Raw genomic sequence first — 23,044 nt, forward strand, 5'->3', positions numbered from 1 at the left:
AGCATAATGGTCGATTAGGAGCCCTAACATTACTAGCAGTATCACTTGTCACCAAAAGGCCCTAGACCTGTCTTCACGTGCTTGCACATGAGGAGTAAACATAAGAAAATTAAGCTGAATGAACAGTTTCTACCTGAAGATGCATCCCACACCTTTAGGGAGCCATCAGCATGCCTGGAAAAGAAAAGTTACAAAGATAAATGCACCATTTAAATAAATAATAGAAAACAATGACTGAAGACCAATTTTCATTTCACGTGCTGTGCATATATAAATGCCCTGTCACTCCTGAACTAACATGTACTTCATGTGCTAACAATCAGCTGTGCTCCAACTTCAGGTCAGCTGCACTGCTTTTATTTCAAGAGATACCAAGAGATATCTCGTACCTTTGGCGTACACATAGCAAAAGTTTCAGTGAGCGAAAAGTTGAAGCCTACCCAGTGATGATCACTTCTGGATAGCTGACTGTTGATGTGCCCCACTCACCCCCACTGATTGGCCACTCCTGTGGAAACAAGATGAAAGGAGGTCAGAAGTCATAAGGCTCAAGTACAGGAATCTAATACTAGACAATCCTGCTTTGATTGCATAGAACTCAAGGACCACAGGTAACAGCTGGGTCTGTGCAACTGCTTTTCTAAAGGCCTTATTATGGTTACAAGAGGCAAGCGCAGGTTTTTGCACACATGCGCCGAGTGCAACTTCTGTTGCAGATTCAAAATTGCTTCAGCTCTATTTAGTTGGTGCGCACGGCTCGCAATACAACCAAATGTATCCAATACTATTGAAGCACATCAGCTCTGAAAGTGATCTCAAGCAAAGAAGTAGCTTAACAAATCTTTTTCAATCACGGCTAGCCAAGTTCCCCCTAAGAGGCCACCAGTGCATAGTAATAAGCACATTTGGCATGCTTTCACACATTAGGAAGACAGCACAGCACCAATATTTTTCACAAGCACTTTAAATTCTTCTACAAAATGTTGCTTGTTCCTTATTTCTTACTGAACAAATTGCTAATACATAAGTAGTTTTTGCAGGGACCCAGATGTACTCACTTAGTTTGCATTAGTATATCACGCATCATTGTCAGTAATGTCCATCAGCATAATCATAACCAATGCATGTAACTGTACTAAAGACAAATAAGTGGAGGCTATTTAGCCAATGCAATGTGCGCACCTTTTCCGAGAACCCTCCCCTCTTGTTGGCCTTGCTGCCCACTGAGTAAAAAGCAGGGATGAGGTCTGTTGGACAGTCAGCCAAGTAGGTACAAAAGGTGACAGGAGATTCATGCAGGTCCATCGAATAAGGGTTCTGGAAACACGGGTAGCTGCAACCAGCAACACAGGATGTTGTCACCAAACGCACTCACTGGTGACTAAAGATGGATTGATGTGATGGACAGTATTCCTATTTACTCTGTATGTCGTGCACTAAGTGGCCCTATGACACCTAATTATACACTGTATAAGGGCATCGCAGACTAGCTGCTTGTGTTGAGACTAATGGTACACTCGAGTGGTTACCTTCAAGTGTTCCAGAGTGCTCTGGTGGCATGCTTTACAATCGGCTGGTAGAAATTGATCACTTGGAACACATTCACCTGTTTCATTCAGAGTACTCAGAGGCACTTTCATCTTCAAGGTGAGAGTATGACTTCGATCTGACAAACTTCTGGTCATTTGGTTCCTTTTATTGCTCTAGAAGGAGCTTAATATTCAGCTCAAACAAGCTTTCATTGGTTCGGTTTCTGTCACAAGAAGGCTCCGTACCACGGCAAACCAAGTCGGAGCACGGTAGAGACCAGTCGAATGTACCATGAGTGTAGATTATGCAAGTAATGAAGTTTAAGGTTTGACAGAAACCTGTCTGGTCGGTATGAAACATTGTGATGGGTAGAAAAAACCCAGGGTACTATGCCAACCAATGTGAACAGTGAACCAATGTGAACAGTGAACCAATGTGAGCTGTGAACAAGGGAGCCAAAATATGTGGGAGCCAAAACATTCTTTTCTATTAAATCTGTACTTTGGTTGCCCTAGTACCCCGGGTTTTTTTCTACCCTCCACAAATCAAGTAATACCTAGTCCAGGTAAAGAATTGGCAATGCCATTGATTGTATGAATCCATTTAAATGGTCGCATCTGCAAATTGGCGTTGACACAATGCATTCCCTTAATTTTGTCATGAGGGGGCCAGCGCTGTCCCTCAATCGATATGATCTACGGCCTTAAATAATGTTCTCAGCAATTACCAATTCCATATTAACAAGTAGTACTCTCAGTGTCTGCTCAAAGGCATTCAAGTAGAGGAGCATTTCTAAAGCAACTCCTTATCGGATTAATTGCCGAAAAGCATGATTGACGCACAATCTGTACTTCAGTCAGAGTGCAGCACTGCTCTTCACTCAGCAGAATTATTAAAGAGGTCAGAATCAGGGTTGTTCGAGTTGGCATACATTTGTGAATTAAGGGCATAAATGCGGCCAGTCTAATCCGATTGCAGTTTCAGACAGTGACAGTTCAAAATTCTGGATGTGAAGTAGCCCTAATGATAAATGCAATGTGCAGAACGTAAAACGATCCACTTCCAGTGTCTTTGCATTAAAGTTGGAAACACTTCAACAGACGACAGGTGTTTTGTCACTTTATCCAACTGACACATTTAGGTGTATTAAGAGGCAAATTCAGCATAGTTCATCCAATAACAGCAACTTAGCATTCCAGTGGCACCGAAATACAAAAAAGAAAAGAAAAAAAGATGTCTATGAAACATACCCTTGGCTTGTGAGATCAACCACCACTAGATCATTCTGTAGAAGAACAACAACAGCGTAGGGTTCATGGAAATCTGTAAGCAAACAAGATCTGTCGTTCAAATCTGGCCAACAATTAGCTGAGCTGACTCACTATATGCTGGCCTTGCCAAAGGTTTCGACTAGTTATACAGCACTCAACCTAGGCGACGCTCTGCAGTATATGACCAACTGTCAAGACAAATTACAATGCACACACACTGCAGAACGTACCACTTTGGAATGGGGTTTCGCAGAGGGTAACAAAATCAACTATGTTGTGCTCCATTTCCAAAACTGTTGTGGTTTTTCCATGAATAACGGTCAAGGCTGGTGTCTGGCCACTCTTGTCGAAGGGGAGGCCTCCCGAAAAGATAACAAAAGAGTCCCTGGAGAGTAAAAAATATAAATTAACAAAAATAAAACACACATAAGAGGTGATTCGCAGCCGGCACACAGCGGAAACTAATTTGAACTTTCAGTTCGAACACACTATGCCACAACGCATTACAAAACCAATGTAAAAAATTACCAAAACTGGTAATTTTTTACGACAATTTCTAGGTTTACCAACAGGTAACCAGCGCTGACTGTTACCATGTAAGCAGCAGTAACATGCAGCCCAGCAAACAAATGAAGATGATCTCCCAGACAGTAACAGACTACTGACATCCGCTATCATGCTGCACTCAGAAACGCAATATTAACCACCTATAATGCTGTTTAGTGATTGCTAACATAATGGTTATTGCTTAAATATCTCATTTTTAACTTGGCATAATAAATTTTTCTTGTACAATGACATGCTTTATAATAACTAGAGAGTGTTTCTGTTATTGCATTCAGCCTTCGTACAATGTCCATCTCTTTCTTGTTGTTAGCTTGCTTTCATGTGCTCCATATTTTTACAATATTAATGTACCATTCCCACTCACGTATTACTCCGAATAGGAGCCAGTGGTAATATACAACTAAATTAATGAAAATAAATAAGTAAAGAAAAGGTGCAGGAAGGGGCATTTCCCACCATAGACACCATAATTGCCTCACTTGAGCTGGACACCTTAACTATTCCAAGGCAGAAAAGGAGCCATGAGTACATCGACAACAGTCATTGCATGTCATATTGCCTCCTTTAAATGCTGGTCATAAATTATGGTAAGAAGCCATGAGTGGTTCACATTTCCAAGTAACCAAGTTTATCAGCGACTGCGATTCAATGACCTGACAAGAACAAGCATATCCAGCAAGGCATTGCCAATGACTTAAAGAAATAAGCATTGCAATGTTCCACGACAACATCTGTTATTACTTCTCTGGAGCTGCTGTTGCCCAACTTCTGCCCAGGATACAAATATACATCTGTCTTCTATGGCTAGGCACGAAAAAGCTCAAATGCGACAGTGTTTGTATTCTGTCATTCAAAACACCAGTGAAACAGCTGTGTATAGCTTTTTGTCTAAAGTTTTGTTTCACTCGAATGTGCCCAACATAACTACAGTCACAACACTAGCTTAAATCCAGCTTTGGTTCACTATTCCCTAAGCAAGTCAAAACTACTGAAACAAGAAACTTGTTGGCTATCTCACTTAATGTAAGCATTCATATCCTTTTTTTGTCACGTTACATAGTCATCAAGTACGTCAACAAATGCCTGTTGCTGTATTGCTGCATATCATTGGATATTACGGTATGTGGAAGTTATTATAAAGATGGTTGAAAAATACATTCTTTCGTGTAATCAAGTGCCTTCAGGGCTAACAATATTCTGCTCCTACATATATGAACTGCACAGTAATGAGCTTTTGTTGTTCATTTCTTACAAGCACAAAATATGTGCGTACTTGCCACTTCGAATAGTACACTATGAATACTTAATCAGGAGAATTTCTTGAACTGCTGGGTACTTTCCAAGTACATAGCGCACAAAATAGCAGTTTACTTTGCTCCATGCTCTGAGTTGAAATTTGTTACAAGCTACATACCAGCATGCATACAACAGTAGCATTGGCGCCATCTGCTGCAAATTGCCAATGCTATTGGTGAGGGCGCAAGCACGTGCTGCAAGAAGTACACAACTGTCTTCGAGCAGCTTCAAACCATATCGGTATATAGGAGTATCTGAGGAAGTTTTCTAAAGCACCAAATGCAATCCATGACGTACCTGAGCAATCATGCTAATAAAAGAATTGTGCCATTAGTTGTGTTATTGGTTCTTGGAAGCAGCTATCAGCAGACAGTGCTGACAGTAGTGTCGACCATGCACTCCCACGTAGCTACTATTAACAGCTTTGAGCTCTGTACCTGATAATTTTCAGAGTTTAGACATGGAGTCCACATTCAAGGATGCAATAAAGCTCAATGGAATGTTAGAAATCTCTCATCTGCTGACACGGCACACATCACGGCACTCAACAAAGTCCAACATTACAGAATGCAAAATGTAAAGAGCCTCAGCTAGGTGAGACACACATCTTTTCCTGGGCAAATGGCAGCATGCAAATCATTTCTGTTATGGTACTTGCATGCCGTGCTTTCCTGTTCAGAAAGGAAAGAAGAAAACAGTTATAGTACTTCGGTCAGCCACACAGACCCAATGACAAGGGTGTTACAAGTGATAACTTCGATATTGAACAAAACAAAGAAAGAGGTGGGAAAAAAAACAAAGAAAGCAAAGTAAAAAGGAAAACTTGCGGATACATACGCCCCCCTCACTGTTTTCCATTCCACCTTGTAAATGGGCTTGCATGGATCAGGCTTGCCTTCTTTAGAATTCCGCACTGGAACAAATGAACATAAAAGAATGAGTAAAAGTGACTGTGCATGCAGCTATGGACATGCATAGCAATGGAGCAAAAGATAGAAAAGAATGTAGATTGTCCAAAAGACCTCATTTTTCTCTCTGCACAGGGCATACCAAACTACACACACTGAGCTGCAACATTTTCTGGCTGCGAACATGAAGCCATGAACACAAAGCAAGTGTGTGGTGCTGCTGTTGGAAATAGCCCTAAAATTTAGCTCACCTTTACAATGTAGGAAATAATAACACATTTGAATAACTACCAGTACTAGCAAGCAGTAAATCAGGTGGGAAGCACTCTCATATTTGATTGAACCACATGTTTCACAATATTCTAACCACCTGGTTAAGTTCACATTCACAAAACCGGTAAAGAACACCATTATTTACAGATTGCATAGGTTCAGTTGAGAATCTTGCTCCTTCTGGCATAGTACTAGCTTTATCATAACCAATGTAGGGACTAATTTCCTTGATTCAAAGCAGCCAGCGTTTTTTTTTTCAGCAATTTCCACAACCAAAACATCCCTTAAAATTTCAGGTTTTTCTGATGGTAGATATCCTGAGACAATTTCTCTCAGAGTTGGACAGTGGCATGTCTGCCTCTGCACATTTAGGTTATCAATGAATACAGGGACCAGCCAAGCTGGCACAACGTTGACATTCACGACAGATCTTACCATGCGGGAAGATAATGTTCATCGGTTTGGCAGGAACTCGTATGTTCCACGTTGTGAGGCTGCCATCAGAGTGGCTGCACATAAACTGCTTGCCTTCATGATGCCATGCCACAGAATGAAGAGCCTATTACAAAAAAAAAAAGAAAAAAAAGAAGTAGCTTACGTGAGCAGCACGCAACCTCCACATAGAAGCGCTATGTTTTATACACATAAGAAAGCAAGGAAGTCCTTGGCTAAGCAATCCCAGAGCTCAACATTCATTTGAACAACTGACCATATTAGTTTTTTTTTTTTTTTTACTTATACGCCTATGATTGCATACTACAGCCCTTTGTTAGGGCTAATGCAGAGGTGGGTACATACAAGATAACAGACAGGCAGTGTACTATTTGAATTTAACAAAGATGCAAACAGTGCAAAAGTACAAGTCAAGGGAAAAATCTTACAGCATTAAAAACATTTTGTAATGGTAATGAGTGGACATTACTGGATGTTTTACATCATTTCTCACTCATCCAGGCATGCAATATGTATGAGAATGAGTCATTGCAGCATGAGTAAGACACGTAAGTTAAGCATACGATTGCTTCTTGATGTGATGTGACTGCTTCCTGAAAGCTTGGTGCAGCATAGCAAAGAATGAATGCGAAACTTCCAAAGACCTGACATGGCCTTGCCAGGACAGTGGAATAAGACTAAGAGTTGCTAAATGGGCGTATTAAAGCAGTAAGTGCACCTTAGGCATGCTGCAAAGGCTCAGCATCGCAATGTACAGCCACCATTTTCATTTCTGCGAGTTGAACTGGGGTGCAGATGGCACAAACCTAATGTCTCAACGAGACTTTAAAAATCTATGACATCTTCACTGCTTATGTGGCACACTGCAATGGTTGTATAATCAACCTGTCCCATTACTTTGGCAAGCCAGCCTCTGAACTGCATGAGAGTTTCATTTACCCGAGTGGTCAACACAGTGGAATTCTATTGATTTGACCATTTGGGTAAATCGTTTTCAAAGCTTAATTTTTAGGAAAACGTCAATAAGCGCATGTCTATAAAATTGTTCAACTGGCACCTTGCTACAAGCTAAACTTCCCTTGTCGTCAAGTAGAGCATTTTAATAAACAAGACCCACATCCCATCTTGTCACGCCACATTACCTCAGAGTGCTGAAACCTTGCATCGGCAGAACGGTTGCGCAAGTCCCAGAGAACCAGTGCTCCCGTCTCAAAGCCAATCAGCAGCTGCACATTTCAGAAAAACAAGAAAGGAGCATAATGACACACAGCTCTGTAACATAATTGCATAAATGTCACAACAGCTCTACCTAAATGTGTAACAAATACACGTGAACTCAGCTGTAATTCACTCCCCAACATGCTTTCTAATGTGACAGACAATGTGGGACCTGTTATGATTAGCGTTTAGCATTGTTACACCCGGCCTCCTTTCTCAACGATTAATGCTTCACCAGCGAGCATGTAGCTATCAAAGGCCCTTCACGCTGCATCATCGCTTTCTCGGGACCAGAGAGCTGGCGACTAGATCAACGTAACCAAAGCTGACGGGCGAGACGAGCACCCACCTGGACTAGACTGAAACCAACATAGACTGTGACACGCAAACAAAGGCACTCGTGTTGAGGCGACCACAGCCGCCGCTCTTTATGGAAGCAATGACTTGAAGACTACTCTACCCAAACCTGTCCTTGACAAGCGGACAGTCACTATGGACCACTAATTGATAAAAGGGGCCAACATCAAGGACTTCCATGGGAACAACTTTGACAACAAGTTCCCAGTTTGCCATGTCGTTGCCTCATAATATGTGGGGGTGAACGTGTAACGTTGGAGGCACAGCCCGGCAGAATAATGCAACGTGATGGGCCGAATTTGGCGAACAGTTCAGCAATTGTGGTTGGCCAAGAAGAAGAACAGTGACTTTCCCCAATGAGATAAAGGGGAAAAATAAATGCATAAAAAGCAGATCTTGAGTGTTGCGGGAGTGTCCTGCGACCCGTACTGGTGCTCCTAGTCGTATGGGTGCTCCTACATGTGCTCATGCTCGTACTAGTACTCGTACTCGTGCTATTACATGCAAACTCTCATCATGCAAATTTGTAAATAAACCCTTTTTCTCATCTCTTGGATGTCACCCCAGACCCCTCAATCTTCTAGCACTTGGCACGTCATCAGCCATGGAACCGTAATGGCTGCTTGGACACAGAGTCACAAAAACTGTATGACAGCGGTGGGATACGCTACTCTGGGTCCCCCCTACAGACTGAGCAACATGCTTCAGCAAGCTAGGCCGAAATGCTGCTGATACTTAATGTACTAAAATACACACAAACTGAGGAGGGGAGGGAAGAAAAGCAAAGAAACTAAGAAAGAGGGAAAAAAGACACTGAACATAGGTTATAGTTGGTCCCACACAACAAACATCTCCTAACATGAGTAGCCTTTGTATCATTTAAGCCATCTGCCATATATAAAGCTTTATTATAATTTCATTTGGTTGCTTCCACAGAACAGGTCAAGTTGGCTGCTCCCACCAGAAGTCTTTGTGAAGAAATATCTAAAGGATATTCTCCCAATGAAGTACTGCAAAGATAAAATTTGAAGGCCTCTGGTCCCACAGTCTCCTTAAAACATGGTGAGAGTAAAAGGGTAAGGAGTGTGCCTGAGGTGAGTCTATTATTTTAGGGACTGCAGGGGATTTGTTTCTACTATATGTGTGGGCAAAAATCTGCCAAAGTGGAGAATCAATGAGTGAATTACCAAATGATGGCTAGAGCGTAGTCTTAAATGATTACAGCTCTAGCCTTACTTAACAATATGTTACTGCAACTCAGTGAAAACTGTGTTCAAATGGGACAACAGCAAAAGTTTAGGACAACATGCTGCTCTGTCCTGATCTTGCACCCATAATTCCTCAGCATTGTTATTTCGAGCTAATATGAACTAACTGGTCTAGCTAAGCACCATATTAAACAATTTTATTATAGAGATGTCCAGACCTCTTCTCACAAAATGTAAGGCTACACCTGGCAATGAGAAAAAAAATGAAACCCAGGATTGACCTTCTCAGTTTCTTCAAAATACCCTTTTCAGGTGAAAGCAAACTAGATACTTCGTAAAATAATGCCCACTTCAAACGGTTTGCCACCCACTACTCACACACTTGCAACTATTCGAAAAATACGAGATGCATTTTCTTCTTGGCAAGGATAAGCGGAAATATGAGATGTGCCCGGGTTCTCATGAAAGTGAGGCCCAAATGAAAAAGGTTTAGTTCGGTTGTCGACACATTACAAGTGTTTACCTGACGTGTTTAAAAAGAAAAAAATACTCCATCCCCGTTGTCCCACTTCTCTTCTACCTACACTCAATACGGACACCAGGGCACTTTATCAGTATTACTTAATATGCATAATTGTCCATGTTTGTTGCATAACTACAAGACCAATCATGTAGTGGTTCATACATACAGTAAAAACTAAACACTAACCGATTCCGAGCCAAACCCACTACGTGGTTCAGTATTCACTTGTGTGGGCAGTTGTGGTCAAGCTACAATTAAGCAAATGTGTATACGTCATAGGCACAGAAAGTGTCCATGTTTACTTATCCCTTTCCACTTTCTCTTTGCAATGTTCTAGAGGTAATGTAATGAGATTTAATAAATAAATGAAATAGCAATACGTGCAAAAACATCAATTTGATGACACTAGCAAAAAAGACATAAGCGTAATAACAACCATCAGAATTAGTGAGGCCTAGCAAGTGGCAGTCAACTTAGCTTTATTCTCATCAACCGTACTCTTTTCTGTAAAACTGAAATAAAGCTTTTGATTGCTTGACTGAGTGATTGATTGAATTTTGTGTGCTTTGATAAAATTCACTTCTAGTCACCATGCCTCCACAACTGTATGTCTGCCAGATAGCCTGTGTAGAATATGTGGCAGGAATTCATGTTTTTTGAGGGGCAGCGTGAAGCACTGGGACTGATTTGGCGGGCCAGACCTATTTGCTGATTGAAATTCTATTCACGTTCAACAAATTTTCGTTTGTTTGTTACTGTTACTGGTAGGAGTGCATTGTGATCACACCTTCTCTGGTTGCCAATTAAATCTGCATGTTGTAAATCCATTTTGACGCATTTCTTGCACCTTCAGCATCATTAAGGATATACAGCAGCAGAACATATTAGAAGTTTTGAATTTTACTGTAAATTTTTCAGTTATAGCTACGTTGCATGCAAGCATGTGAGCTCCCTGCAGTACCTCAAGGATACTTCAGGTACGGAGATACAGTTGATTATTTCACTTTCAATGTACACATGCAAAAATGGCCAGATGCTTCAGAAAGAGGGCTGCATGCAACCGATCAGCTGTGTCCTGCCCAGGCCTGCAATAAAAACATATGTTCGGCCAACTGCTCCCCTTGGTTCCTCAATGCGAGAACAACTGATTCCACCAGCACACGTGACTGTGGAGCATTTCCGCTCGTGCACAAAAAAATAGAACAAAGAGAGTTAGTCAGGTGCCTCCCAGTCACATTGGCGTCTACTCATCGTGCCAATATGCATGTGCGCAACCACACGTGCATGTGGGAAAAGGCCTGAATGTGTGCTCAGCCAACTACCCACTGCAGAGCCTCAGGCACACACAATGCACAATGCTCTTTTGCAATTCATCTCTGTCACTGCAAGTGGAACAACTGCGTAGTTTGAGAGCAAAAGCAGCACAGCAACAATACGCCCAAATTTCTGTGCCGTGGCACACTTAAAAATATGGGCTTTGAGTGTTTGAGAAAGACGGGGTTTCAAGGGCCGCTACAAAGATGAGTTTTAGTGCTTCAAGGCAGGTTTCCTGTGACCATATCTGAGCAGCAAAGGCTTCCATTCCAGCAATCTGTACCATAAGTGCCCCAGAAAGCTAATTTACTGGGAAACTATTGAATAGTAAAAACTGAACAACCACAAGCAACAAAAACTTTTGAAAGCAATGCCAACTGGAGTGAGTTATCTTTACACAGTAGCCACAAGCAAATAACACCTACATTCCTCCTGTGCCAGAATGCTTAGAAAAAGGACACAGGGGTAGCACTAAACAAAATATCTTTTTTTTTATTTAATACAGCTAAATATAAGCTTACTGGTCATCAAATGGTCACTGATGCAGGTTGGCGGGTTTTTCTTCAAGTATGGCTCATACCTACTGTGGGGGATTTGCCAAGGAACAGGTGGGACTAGGATTAATGGTATACTGTTAGAGGTCATCTAAATTTTTCCTGTCGCATCTTACAAATCAGAAACAGAAACTCAGGGCAGACATGACACACTGATCAAAGGTAACTTGATGACATCTTAACAGCAAACACCATCAGTTCTAGTGAAGCGTGATGTGACATTTCCAACCCAAGTTGGCATTTGCCCAAGTTGGCAATGATGCCAGCACTTTCTTGCTTAATTTGCTTAACTAATAGGCAGGCTACAACACTGTCAAGATCCTAATCAAAATGCTAAATGTCCCAACAGGCAGACAAAAAAAGTCCAATTTAATTTAGTGCTCATAACTCCCATTTAAGAATTTTGCATACAATATACACAATTGGGAAAAAGACTGCAGAAAAGTACAATCCGTGTACACTATGGTAAGCGTCACCAGCCATGCAAGCAAGGTTTCAGACACAGACCAAGACACCAGACGCAGTCACAAGCATATGGTAGATTCAGTACAGACTGTTAACACTGGCACATGTCATTTGCATAAGCTGCAGAATTGGATTTTTCATGCCCCAAAGTGGGATGCATTCCAACTGTCCGATTTGACACCAGGCATGTCACATGGTGCCATGCCCGAATCACTTGCTGACTGTGCTACAATGACAGGTAGTCAGATCATACCACAATATTCTAGTCATGGCCATGTCAGCAGTGGCTCTCGATTTGATGGCCTTTGATAGCATGCATAACTTTTGCCACTGCGAAGTGCTCCACCCACTTTACCAGCATAGCTTTGTCCAAAAATCAAGTTTCTTTTGTGCTTGCATATATTTACACTAAGAGCAGTTCCTGCCATGTTGCAATATCAAAGACGGCATAATGCATAAAGGATATCCTAGCCATATTCAGGACCTTTGGATGACGATGCCAGTTCTGACACTTTGTACAGACATGCCTTCATTAGACAGTGAAGCTAAGAGTTCTTAGTTCTTGTTTCTGGTGTCATTAACTGATAATATCCAATTTCACTCTTCCAGCAACAATGCAGGTCATCAGCACCAGATAGACACAAATTCAACACATACAAGGAGGTGTTAAAAGTATTTACAGCTCCACCCAAAAGTTTGGTTTCAGCAGCTTCTTCCCGTAAATGAATCACATGAGCCAACTTAGACCTCAAGACCTTCCCTCACATTTTGATATACACAACATACTTTTTTTATCCCAATATCTGTATGACAGTAAAAAGAAGCAGCTTAGCAGAATGACACTTGTCGAGCACTTCTGCAGGGTGCCATCCATTGACCATGGGTACAATGGTTGATCACGACTAACCATTGCGTTAATTTAAGGCAAGTGGGCGCCAATTTTAAAACTTCTTTTAGGCCAGGTTGCATCTTAACATCATTGCAGCCCAGCTTTCTTTGTAGAGCTGCTCCCTCTACAGGCACAGCTTGCAAAACAATATGAAAATGGATAAAGAAAAAAGGAAAATCCATAGTCATGTATTATATCACACTGATCAACTGTTAGCAACAGCAAACTGATTAACGTATTTCAGAAAGTAGAGCTACAAGGGACAGCTGTAGCTCCAAGGGATGTAAGGTGGCATGAATCCAGGGAAAACACAGAGAAAGCCGGAGATGTTCATTCAAGACGATGAACAAAACGAGAGCAAGGTCAGAGCCAGAGCCATTTCGATAAGTGGAGTTGTCTTTTTCAAGGCAACATATGCTTTTGCCTTGAAAAAGACAAGTCTACTATAGTCATATGTCACCTTGAAAAAGACAAGTCCACTCATCGAAACGTTGGCTCCGGCTTTCACCTTGTTCTCCTTTTGGTCATCATAAGATGGTATGGTGATGTGCAATCACACTTCAGCATTTTCCAAAGGCGTCAACCAAGGTATATGCACAAGCAAATCAGAAAAATCAAATGGGGGAAAAGTGAGCTTATAAAAGAACAGGAGCAAATAAAGCAGAACTGACCTTATTAGAGTCCACGGGGTTGTCGCTGACATGAACAACTGCGCCAGGATGCGTCTTACGAGATCTGCATAGATGGAGCATATAATGAGCTTCCTTCTGCACACCATTTTGCAGTAAGGAGGCAGAGCCGTGTACAATAACTTCTTTACTGCAAGCGCCAGACACCACAACTAGCTACTGAACTGCACTTCATAATAACCTTCCGACATGTCCCCAGTTCGTACGCTTTCTTGCGTTGCAGTGAAATAAAGTGCGGCCAGTTCACTCCCACTGACACAAAAAAAAGTCTCCCAAGTTCTCTGCCACACTGTACTTTCCGGGAACTTAAAACCGCATGACATCAGCGGGATGTATAAAAGCGAGATGCAAGTCACTTGACCGTACAGTTGCAGAATGGCTACACAAATTGTGAAAGACATTTACAAGTGTGCTGTGATACACAAGAGAGCTGTTACATATAAAAGACCCTGCCAATCTTACTACGGCAACACTTTTGCTTGAGTATTCTCAATGCCTCTGCTATTATAGCTTTTGCCACTTCAGGGAGACAAACTGCATCCTACCAAGAATATTCTACTAAGCAAAAGCCAGATAGCCACATGAAGTCATCGTTATTAAAGTGCCATCTAGAAATACATGAAGCATCTCATTTATCTTTGACAAGCACACTCACAATTCTATAGCCTTGTTCCAGTTGATGACATAGCCAGAAAGGGTAAACGATTCTATGTTCACTACGTGCAGATTCCCACGCTCAGTGCCAATGTACAGCCATTTGCTCCTGAACGGCAGGTGACAATGGGTGATCCTAGGAGAAAAAGGGGAGAGAGAAAGGGTTGGCTGAACGTCGGCACATTCCGTTTTATCTTCTTCACCAATGAAAATGCAAAAGAGAAATGGTTTACACAATCATCAATGGTTCTTTTGGTTGCCAATTACAGATTCGAAGGCAGGCATAGTTTTACTGGTCTTAAGTCTCACAGCTCCACCTCAGCTCTAAGGAACCCCACAGCAAGGCATTGGGATACTGTCTACAGATTAAGTACTGCTGCCTGTGCAAGATAAGCTTTGTACAAGCAGCCACAATCCACTATTCTTGTGCATGCAGCTCTTCTAAACAACCAACAGTTACAATACTTTACCATGAGTTGACAACAAGTGGCCATTGCATTTGAAACTTGGGCGCGTGCATCATCTTAGGCTTCTTCTGGTACTGGTCGCAGAAACAGAGAGCACCTTATGAAGGCTGGGGCTGAATTAATCATTTCAACAGACTAAATCTCGGAAAACCAACAAGGGAGCAGTATGAATGGTGGTGACCAAGTATGTGCGTTAGCTACCTGCAAAAGGTGAAGGTTTTCGCAAAGGGATCCCCATTTCCTTAATTAAAGAAAGAGAGAGAGACCATACCAGAAGATATGTGTAGAACCCATATGGTTATTACAGTCAGACCCGGATATATCGAATCTGAAGTTCGATATATAAGCAATTCGGTATATAAAATAAAGATTTTATACAAATATTTGCAAGGGGATTTTACTGCTGTTTGTTATATACAATAATGTGTTATATGTGGGTTCAATATACCCGGGTTCGACTGTACACTCAATGCTTCAAACACGTCAAAGCTGTCTAATTTGTACTTTCGTTACCATCTGCTAGCACCCTAGTTAGCCCTTTTCTTACAGTACCCGCTCCGGACTAGTGGCAGTCAAAACTTTGAATTCCCAACAAGGACCAATTCTTCCCCAAGTAACATGTCTTCATCTTAAGAATGGCTGAAGTGGTTCCCTTCATGTTGTTATGTGTAGAGAAACATACACAATGTACTTGCAAGAACTGGCCCACCAGAAACCAAGACGGGAACGTGTTTGCGCCAGAGTACAGACGCACCTCTTCGTCCCTTTACTATGTCCACTCTAGCTCTACTACGTGCATGTGAATGGTAAATTTTACTTTTCACAGGCAGTTAGTACAACTTGCACAAATTACCTTGAAGCAAGCGAATTTTCCTTTATTATCTGTGCCCAATCGAATAAATCCTCCAGTACCAATAAGCCTTAAAAGATGCAAGCACAGCTCAATGGCTATGGCATTCCACCGTTTCGCACAAGTTTGCAAGTTCATTTCTAGCTGTGGCAACTGCATCTTTATATTTTGAAATGCAAGAGAAAAAAAAAAGTCTGTGTCTCCCACAGTGCTTAGGTTTAGATGCACACTAAAGGGACACTGAACAGAAACATTAATTCAGTTTGTACGGATAAAATTTTCTTCCACTACTCTATTTTTGTTAATTTTATAGCAACAGGTTGATTAATAGGTGAGAAAGTAAAGGCCAATGTTTTGCTTTATGACTTTCGTTCTGAAATGCCGCCACCGGTACATCAGTTTGAAGTCATGGGTTTCAAAGTATTTCTTCATATTTGGGACACTGGGGCTCAGTGAAAGTTTTAGAGACTTGCTAAGTACAATCTCTGGCTCCGTTAGTATACAGTATGGTCCATCTTTGCCAATAAAACAATTAACTAGGCTGAAGCAGACACCGTCGAAATCTATGATGTCAGGGGCAAGCTGGTGCAGGAACTTCATATGGCGTGACCCCCAGTCTTTTGTCTTTTCTGGCTGACCTAGCCTTTTCTCGCTGTAAGGGTGGCTTTTTTTGGTTTTTCAGAAGAGTAATCGACCGATAAACCTCAAATTACCTCTCCTATTAGCGTCCCATTGGATAACTCCAGACGATCCACCGACACAGCACCCTCTCAAGAACCAGTGCATATTTTGAATGAAAATCACCCCTCAAATGTCCTTAGTAGATGTAAAAAATAAGCAGGAAAAATTGGGACTTGCCGTTCTTTTTGAAACTTGAGTGTGTGCACCACCTCAGGCTTCTTCTGGCGCAGATTCCAGAGGTGGAGAGTATCATCTGCACACACGCTAATCAGAGCACCCTGAATGAAAAGTTAACACGCAGTCATTAAGGGCAAATGGTACCGCAGTGATCTAACTCCCACACTACAATTACAGCTCCTCCTTACACACAGTTCTTCTTTTTATCAAACATGCTGAATAAGTGAAAATTCTCACCTCATTCACCAAAAATAAAATCTGTATCACAGCATACTCCAACACATGTTGAATGGTACAATCCACACCAGGTCTGCCAAATCTTTGGGACATCACGAGTCAAGGTTCAGTTACAAAACAAACTGCACATCATGCGAACATATGCCAACCAATACCAGTGAACTAAACATAACTTTACTGAACAATTGTGCATAACAAGCAGCATGCATGCTTGTTTCATACTTTTGACCCTAATGTGTACATTTCTCAGAAAATGAGCCACAAGTCAGGACAAAGGTGTGCAACATTAGGATGGATAGTTGGGCGTGTTGGTTAAGCATGATCTGAAGTGAAGGCGCGACGACGACGGTGGACGAAGAAGGAACACAAACACACACACAAGTGCGCAAGTGTTGCATCCATATCACTATCACACAAAGAACTGCTTTACCTGAACTTGAATGCGCACTGAGAAACTGTGATTGCACTCCCTGTATAAATTAGTGATGTTTTTTCCCGATTTAACATTGTTGGAAGGCGCCCTGTGTGTGCGTGTTCCTTCTTCGTCCACCATCGTTGTCGCGCCTTCACTTCAGATCAAAGATGTGCAATCTTGTGTCTTTTGCGCCATTCATAAATATGCATAAACAACTTGCCCAGCTTTTTTTATTTAATTACAGGCATTCTTGATTGCCCTGTATTGAAGTAGGGTAAACCACATTATAACAAAATGAGATATAACAAAATAATGGATATAACAAAGTAAGTGAACTTCTTTGAAATCCTCTTAGAGATTCATACTGCAGTAGTACAAGCAACAATGTACATAATGAAATAATGAATATAATTAAGTACTTCTGGCTCCCCCTTCTACTTCATTACACTCTTTTTACTGCACTTACCAAAGCTGGGAAAATTTTTCAAGCAATTACCACGTTACAAGAAAAGTACAAACGAGATGATTCAAATTTATACAGTGCAGACAGAAGGCTGTAATTGAGTTTGATAAAAAAAAAAAGCTGATGAATTGAACTCTGTTGAGTTAAACACTGCTTTTATGAAGCAGTGAAAAAGAATGCAAGTCAATGAAGAACTTGATTTTTCGTTGTATGGCTGAAGTGTATGAACCAGGTTTAATTTGTTGGTCACAATATGCAGCTAATTGCATCAGTACATCGTAGACAATCACTATTCCATGGGCCTAATTTCGATATCGGGACGTACAAGGACAAGAAATAAAAACTACAGTATGACAAGATGACCTCAAGCAGCTGTGGTAAGCTGGTCTAAATGGTGCACAGTTTGTATTTCATCTGTCAATGACACCACATAGCCGACTGATTCAATACAATGCAAATATATTATTAGCTCATAAAACTAACTTTAACCCCTCCATGTGCCAACTTATTTAATTTATTTACATGAATATTTTAGTTTTGCCAAGTTTCTTGTATCTTCAGAATCATAAAACAAGTACAGCTTTAGAACAAATTAAAAATTTCAAATTCTTCAAATAGTTCTATCTATTTTATGCTTAGTGCACTTGAAAAGTGCCTATCCAAACACGTAAATATGCCAGATGTAAAACAGCGTGAAAAAAATTTAAGTAAGTCTGCTACACGATGACATATTGACACCGAAAGAAGAGACCCAGTATTTTCAAAAACACTTTACACATAGTATTCAGACTTGCAGCACATGTAGAATCATAATGGTTTCAAGATGTATACAACACATATACAACACGGCGTTCGTGTTGTCCACTTCTCTACTCTTGTGTCCTGTCTGCACGCCTCACTTCTTTTTTGCATAACATTCTAAATATTATTTTTATCAGTAGCTTTGCTTCTGATGCATTAACTTGACATAAGGATTGTGTGCACAGCATCTGAAAGTGTTAATCAAGAACGAGGAAGACCATTTCCCTAGAATATTGTGCCTGTAGTACAGCAAAAAAAAAGGAGCACATAAACTGCAGCATGATGTTCCAGTTAAGGCTTAGTTTTAAAAAAAAATGTACAACTGAAGAATCGTCTACCCAAATGCTTCCTGCCACAGTTAACCGAAGTGAAGCATGTATGTGCCCATCAGCATCATTTCAACAAACATGCACAAAGTAAGCTCACTGTTCACCCAAACTAAAATTTGACATACCTATAGCTTATATAACATACACAGTAAGCTACTAAGCTGCATACATCTTATGGTTGGATTTTATGACAAGTTATGTTCCAGGATGATCCCCATGGGCAGCAACTGTGTGTGCATACCTACCTGATCCAGCAACCTCTTCGTTCTTATAAGGCTAAACAAACGTTCCCATAGAAAGCCATTATTTAGAATAAACTGAGGTAAATCTTGATAAATATTACGGTACTAAGGAACATAACATTAAGCAAAGAGGAAAATAAACATGAAATAGCTACTAGGAAATTCCCAGCTTGCATATTTTTTTTTTAGTAAAGCAAGAACAAAAGCCTCTCAGTGCAGATTTCTGCACACTTAACATTCTACACAACATGTTTCATTTGCAGCACTGTGCAGACACTACATACAGTCAAAAGAATTTGTTCAGTCCAACTGGTCTATATTTACTGGCTTTAACAGGTCTGTACTAGTTTAAACTGTGTTCTGGGATGGAGACTAATTGAACTTATTGCAGCTGATGTAATGCACAATACTGGGGCGTTTATTAATATGAACAGCATTACGAGTTACAGACAGATGCTGATGATTTAGGCCTCAGTGCAGGTGCCGCTAAAGTATGCAATGTAATGCCAGTTCAATAATTCAAATACATTTAAACCACTCGAGCAAGGTAGAAGTAAATGAACTATTGTGACCACAAGTTCTTTCAAGTAAAAACCTACTCCCAATAAAATGTTTAAGAAAGAGTTCATTAATGACACACCACGAACTGTGAAACATAACACACAAGTATTTATTAAATCAAAACAAAGTGCATGAACAGAAGGAAATCATACAACACACTGAAACATGGACAAAACAAGGCAATGAAAAACAGTAATAAAACTCACAAAATGAACATAACAGGCAAATTATAAGTGCGTGCTTCAGAAACAAATTAGGTGGTGCAAACAGAACCTAGCTTAAGTACAGTAAAGCTTTTTACGTACAAAATTCCCAAAGGTTGTGAAGAAGTGTGCCAAACAGCTCAGAACACAAACACAGTGTTTGTACTTGCAATGGAGAGTGTTAGCATTCACTTGACATACACTTTGTACACAAGCCATTTGCTTACATACAGTGCTGTCTGTAGTAAGTGCTACAGCTGACAGCCCTCCATGTTTAAAAATGTCCACATACAGAATTTATATTTGAGCTTAAACATCCGTCCAACATTTTCAATCTGTTGCTCTGGGCAGTTGGCTCAATACCATATGTATTCACGAAATAAGCCATCAAAGCGTCCACAATGTTATCACAAGTATCACACAAGATGCAAACACTTGGAATCTTTCAAGACGTGGCCAATGCCCTGCCGCACATCCATTTGTCTGCAAATGCTTAAAAAGCTGGTGTGGAAAAAATAGAAAACAAGCTGTGTAGTGATATATAACAACTGTTCAATACCATGCCCAGTTATTAAAGAAGTACAGCGATGCAGGTGATTCCCATTTGAACACCACCATGAAATATCAGTTTGTAATCATGTTCACTGTGTCATCTGCAAAACATAAAACACAGCCTTGACTCCATTTTAAACATAAAACTTTGAGGTGATAAACAGAAGCGCTCCTTTGATGCAGACCATTTCAAATATTAATTTTTGCTGTACTTATGTGAAGTGCAGGTCCTCGTATGCTCACTGAGTAAAGATAGAACGTACCCACAACTCGAAGGATACAACCTCAAAGAGCCGTTTTTTGTTCCAATGGCAAGTATCCGTTGCACAGGATCAAATGCCAATGCTGTTGGTTGGAAAGGAAATCCATGGCGTACAGTCTGCCAGACAAGAAGAAAAATAGGAATTTGGTGAGTGCTTTATCAAGTGGGCAAGCCCTTTTCTGTTTGCTTTTGACCACATCTGAATGAGGATCCAAAAAATTAATAATCTTCGGTGACTGTGCATTTCTCCTTTCATGTACCCCTTTTGAGCCCACAATTTCAGCTAAGCGAGGTCTGCCGAGTAATGTACCCAGTACAGAACCGACGAATCTCAAAGCATCAAATGCTCAGCTATCCATGATGAAAACTAAGCGCAACTCAATTAGTCAAAGCCAAACTCAACTTATGTTAAGAAACTTTTGCATGTTAAAGTGCGCCTGGTCTAGACTTTGGATCCCCATTTTAGAAATAAAACAAAAGTGATACCTTTAATATAAAGCCATAAGGACTAAACAAACTCAAGCTGTATTATGACTGCTAGTTCACCAATGACTGCATTATGATCATTTGTTCACTAAGTGTGATGACATTCCATTGTGTGTAAGCCCCAGTGAGCGGGCAACAAACTAATGTTTGCATGACACATCGTGTGCGCACTGCGACTTGTATTTTGTGTTTCGACTGAAAATTTATACGATATTATTCGCGGTGAAATGTATATTTTTTTTCGCGTGTTAGCTCCCAAACTCGGAAGATTTAGAAAAATGCCCAGGTTTTTCAAACAAAATTGTGGCGTGCACAGAAAACAAACGGAAAAGAGAAGGTCGCGCTTCTGCAATGATTAATGTGCTTTCAGGAATTCAACCGATCTGCGTCACTTGTGTTGCGTCTACGCCAGATTGCTAAAGGTCGTAAGGTTGGTATTAGCACGTTCAGCAGCGAGAAACCGGCTTTGAGGGCCGGGCCCTGCTATTTTACATGAGTTCAACAGAAATTAGGCCACATGTATGGAACCTCGGCAACATAGTATTGACATTTCCAATTAAAGCTGCTTTCTAAGTATAACCACACGAACCCGGCGCGACTCGCAATTTACCGGCCGATTCTCGAGCACGATATAAGATCGAAGACGGTGGGCGATCGGGAACAAATTCGATAATCAACAACCGCGCCAGCCCCTACGACATTTATAACATCTGCGACCGCCCTTTACGCGTTTACGTTAAGCACGCACGGGTCATGCCGCGTTGGAAATGCCGATCTTGGAACTGTCCGCGTAGGCACATGATAAAAGGACGAGTATTTCACGTTTGTGACGAAGCAGTTAAGCTATAAGCAAATGACGTTGCAACGCTACACGAGTAGTGGAATTCTGTGTTTCCTGAACATAATGAACCAGTAAGGTGAGAACCGAAACAAACGGGCAAGTAGCAACGAGACCCTGCAGAAATAACCTCGGCATTAAACGTATCGGCTAGGCACCGGACAGCGTAGCAGCTACGCGCAGATAACACGAATTCATGCATCACAGACATAGAAGTGAAACGAAAGGCATGCTACATGCCAAATACAACACGCAACCCGCACGCAAACCGTTTCGGTCAGTGTGATGTGGCCAATTTTTTTTTTAAAAAAATAAGAATACATCGCCGTCTTTCACAATCGCGACACAAGAGCTATTCCAATGCCATACTGCATAACCACGGGGGCTGAGCCATTACTGGAAGCCATCCTCGATGTAGTGCCAAGAAAGCGCTGATTTAATGCAATCCGAGCAGCTCTCCGCACGCGAGCCCGTGCGCAATCCATGCGTCTACTGTGGTAGGCGGATTCTTGTCAAGCACACAGGAACCCGCGAATGAAATGGCCGACTCCCGTCATAACACAAATCACACCCCCTTTTTCAGACCGCTGCGCGCACTGAAATCAATTATGTCCCCGCAACGATCGGTGGTGCAGTCCATAAAAATGTGTGTTCGCTTACTCTGGAAACCTTAAAATGTTCCGGTCGGAGCGTCTCTTCGACGTCGGCTTCTGGTTTCACTGGTTGGGTTACCGAGGACCGTAGCCCATCGAGAACACCCTTGAAAAATCCAGACTTTTTCGTATCGGATCTAGGCATCCCCGATGAAGATGCAGTCTCGTTATCCTACTGGAAACATGAGTACGCTGCACTCAGTGCATCGGAAAGCAATGCCTGAGTAAAAGGATAAAAACAAAAACTACGTGGACACAGCCCGTCTCGCGAAGCGTGAACTGTTACGGAAAAAAATTCTTTCAGTTCCTAATAGGGGTCGCTGGGTGCGTTATGTGTTGTCCAATGGGCGCAACGCTTCCATCTCCCGGATGTTCATCACGTGACTGTTCAGCTAGTTTTGGTATGCAGTCAACGCTGAAAATAGCTGGCGTACGCGAGGAAACCGCGTTTCTTTCGTGTTTGCTGCTTCGAAAAAAAAAAAAAAGTCTAATTTAGGTTGCGTGCAATACAAGGCCTCAACTGCAATTTCGAAGGCGCACGACCATATTTTCAAATCGTGTGTTCGATAACGAAACTAAATCGGGCATCATTGATGACAGCATTTACGGCGCGCTCAACGACACATTTCCTCGCATAACTCGCAGCTTCTTGCTCAAC

At 41.4% G+C, this 23,044-nt stretch overlaps 1 protein-coding gene across 5 annotated transcripts in view; it reads right to left on the minus strand.

The window, feature by feature from the left end:
- The window catches only part of Tomosyn (syntaxin-binding protein tomosyn), a 62,586-nt gene extending 39,902 nt beyond the window's left edge, over positions 1-22,684 (minus strand). For all 5 annotated transcript variants that reach the window (XM_075695732.1, XM_075695731.1, XM_075695730.1 and 2 more), the window contains exons 1-14: positions 22,394-22,684; positions 20,429-20,526; positions 16,582-16,663; positions 16,345-16,445; positions 14,171-14,305; positions 13,498-13,561; positions 7,441-7,524; positions 6,281-6,404; positions 5,502-5,577; positions 3,032-3,186; positions 2,781-2,853; positions 1,183-1,333; positions 441-508; positions 134-174 (exon numbers count right to left, since the gene is read on the minus strand). In XM_075695732.1, coding sequence (XP_075551847.1) covers positions 134-174; positions 441-508; positions 1,183-1,333; positions 2,781-2,853; positions 3,032-3,186; positions 5,502-5,577; positions 6,281-6,404; positions 7,441-7,524; positions 13,498-13,561; positions 14,171-14,305; positions 16,345-16,445; positions 16,582-16,663; positions 20,429-20,526; positions 22,394-22,531 — 1,390 coding nt within the window. In that variant the 5' untranslated portion in view covers positions 22,532-22,684. The remainder of the gene's footprint in view (positions 1-133; positions 175-440; positions 509-1,182; positions 1,334-2,780; positions 2,854-3,031; positions 3,187-5,501; positions 5,578-6,280; positions 6,405-7,440; positions 7,525-13,497; positions 13,562-14,170; positions 14,306-16,344; positions 16,446-16,581; positions 16,664-20,428; positions 20,527-22,393) is intronic.
- Positions 22,685-23,044: the final 360 nt, after the last annotated feature.

Source organism: Dermacentor variabilis, chromosome 6 (genome assembly GCF_050947875.1).
Source record: "Dermacentor variabilis isolate Ectoservices chromosome 6, ASM5094787v1, whole genome shotgun sequence".
NCBI classification, from domain to species: domain Eukaryota; kingdom Metazoa; phylum Arthropoda; class Arachnida; order Ixodida; family Ixodidae; genus Dermacentor; species Dermacentor variabilis.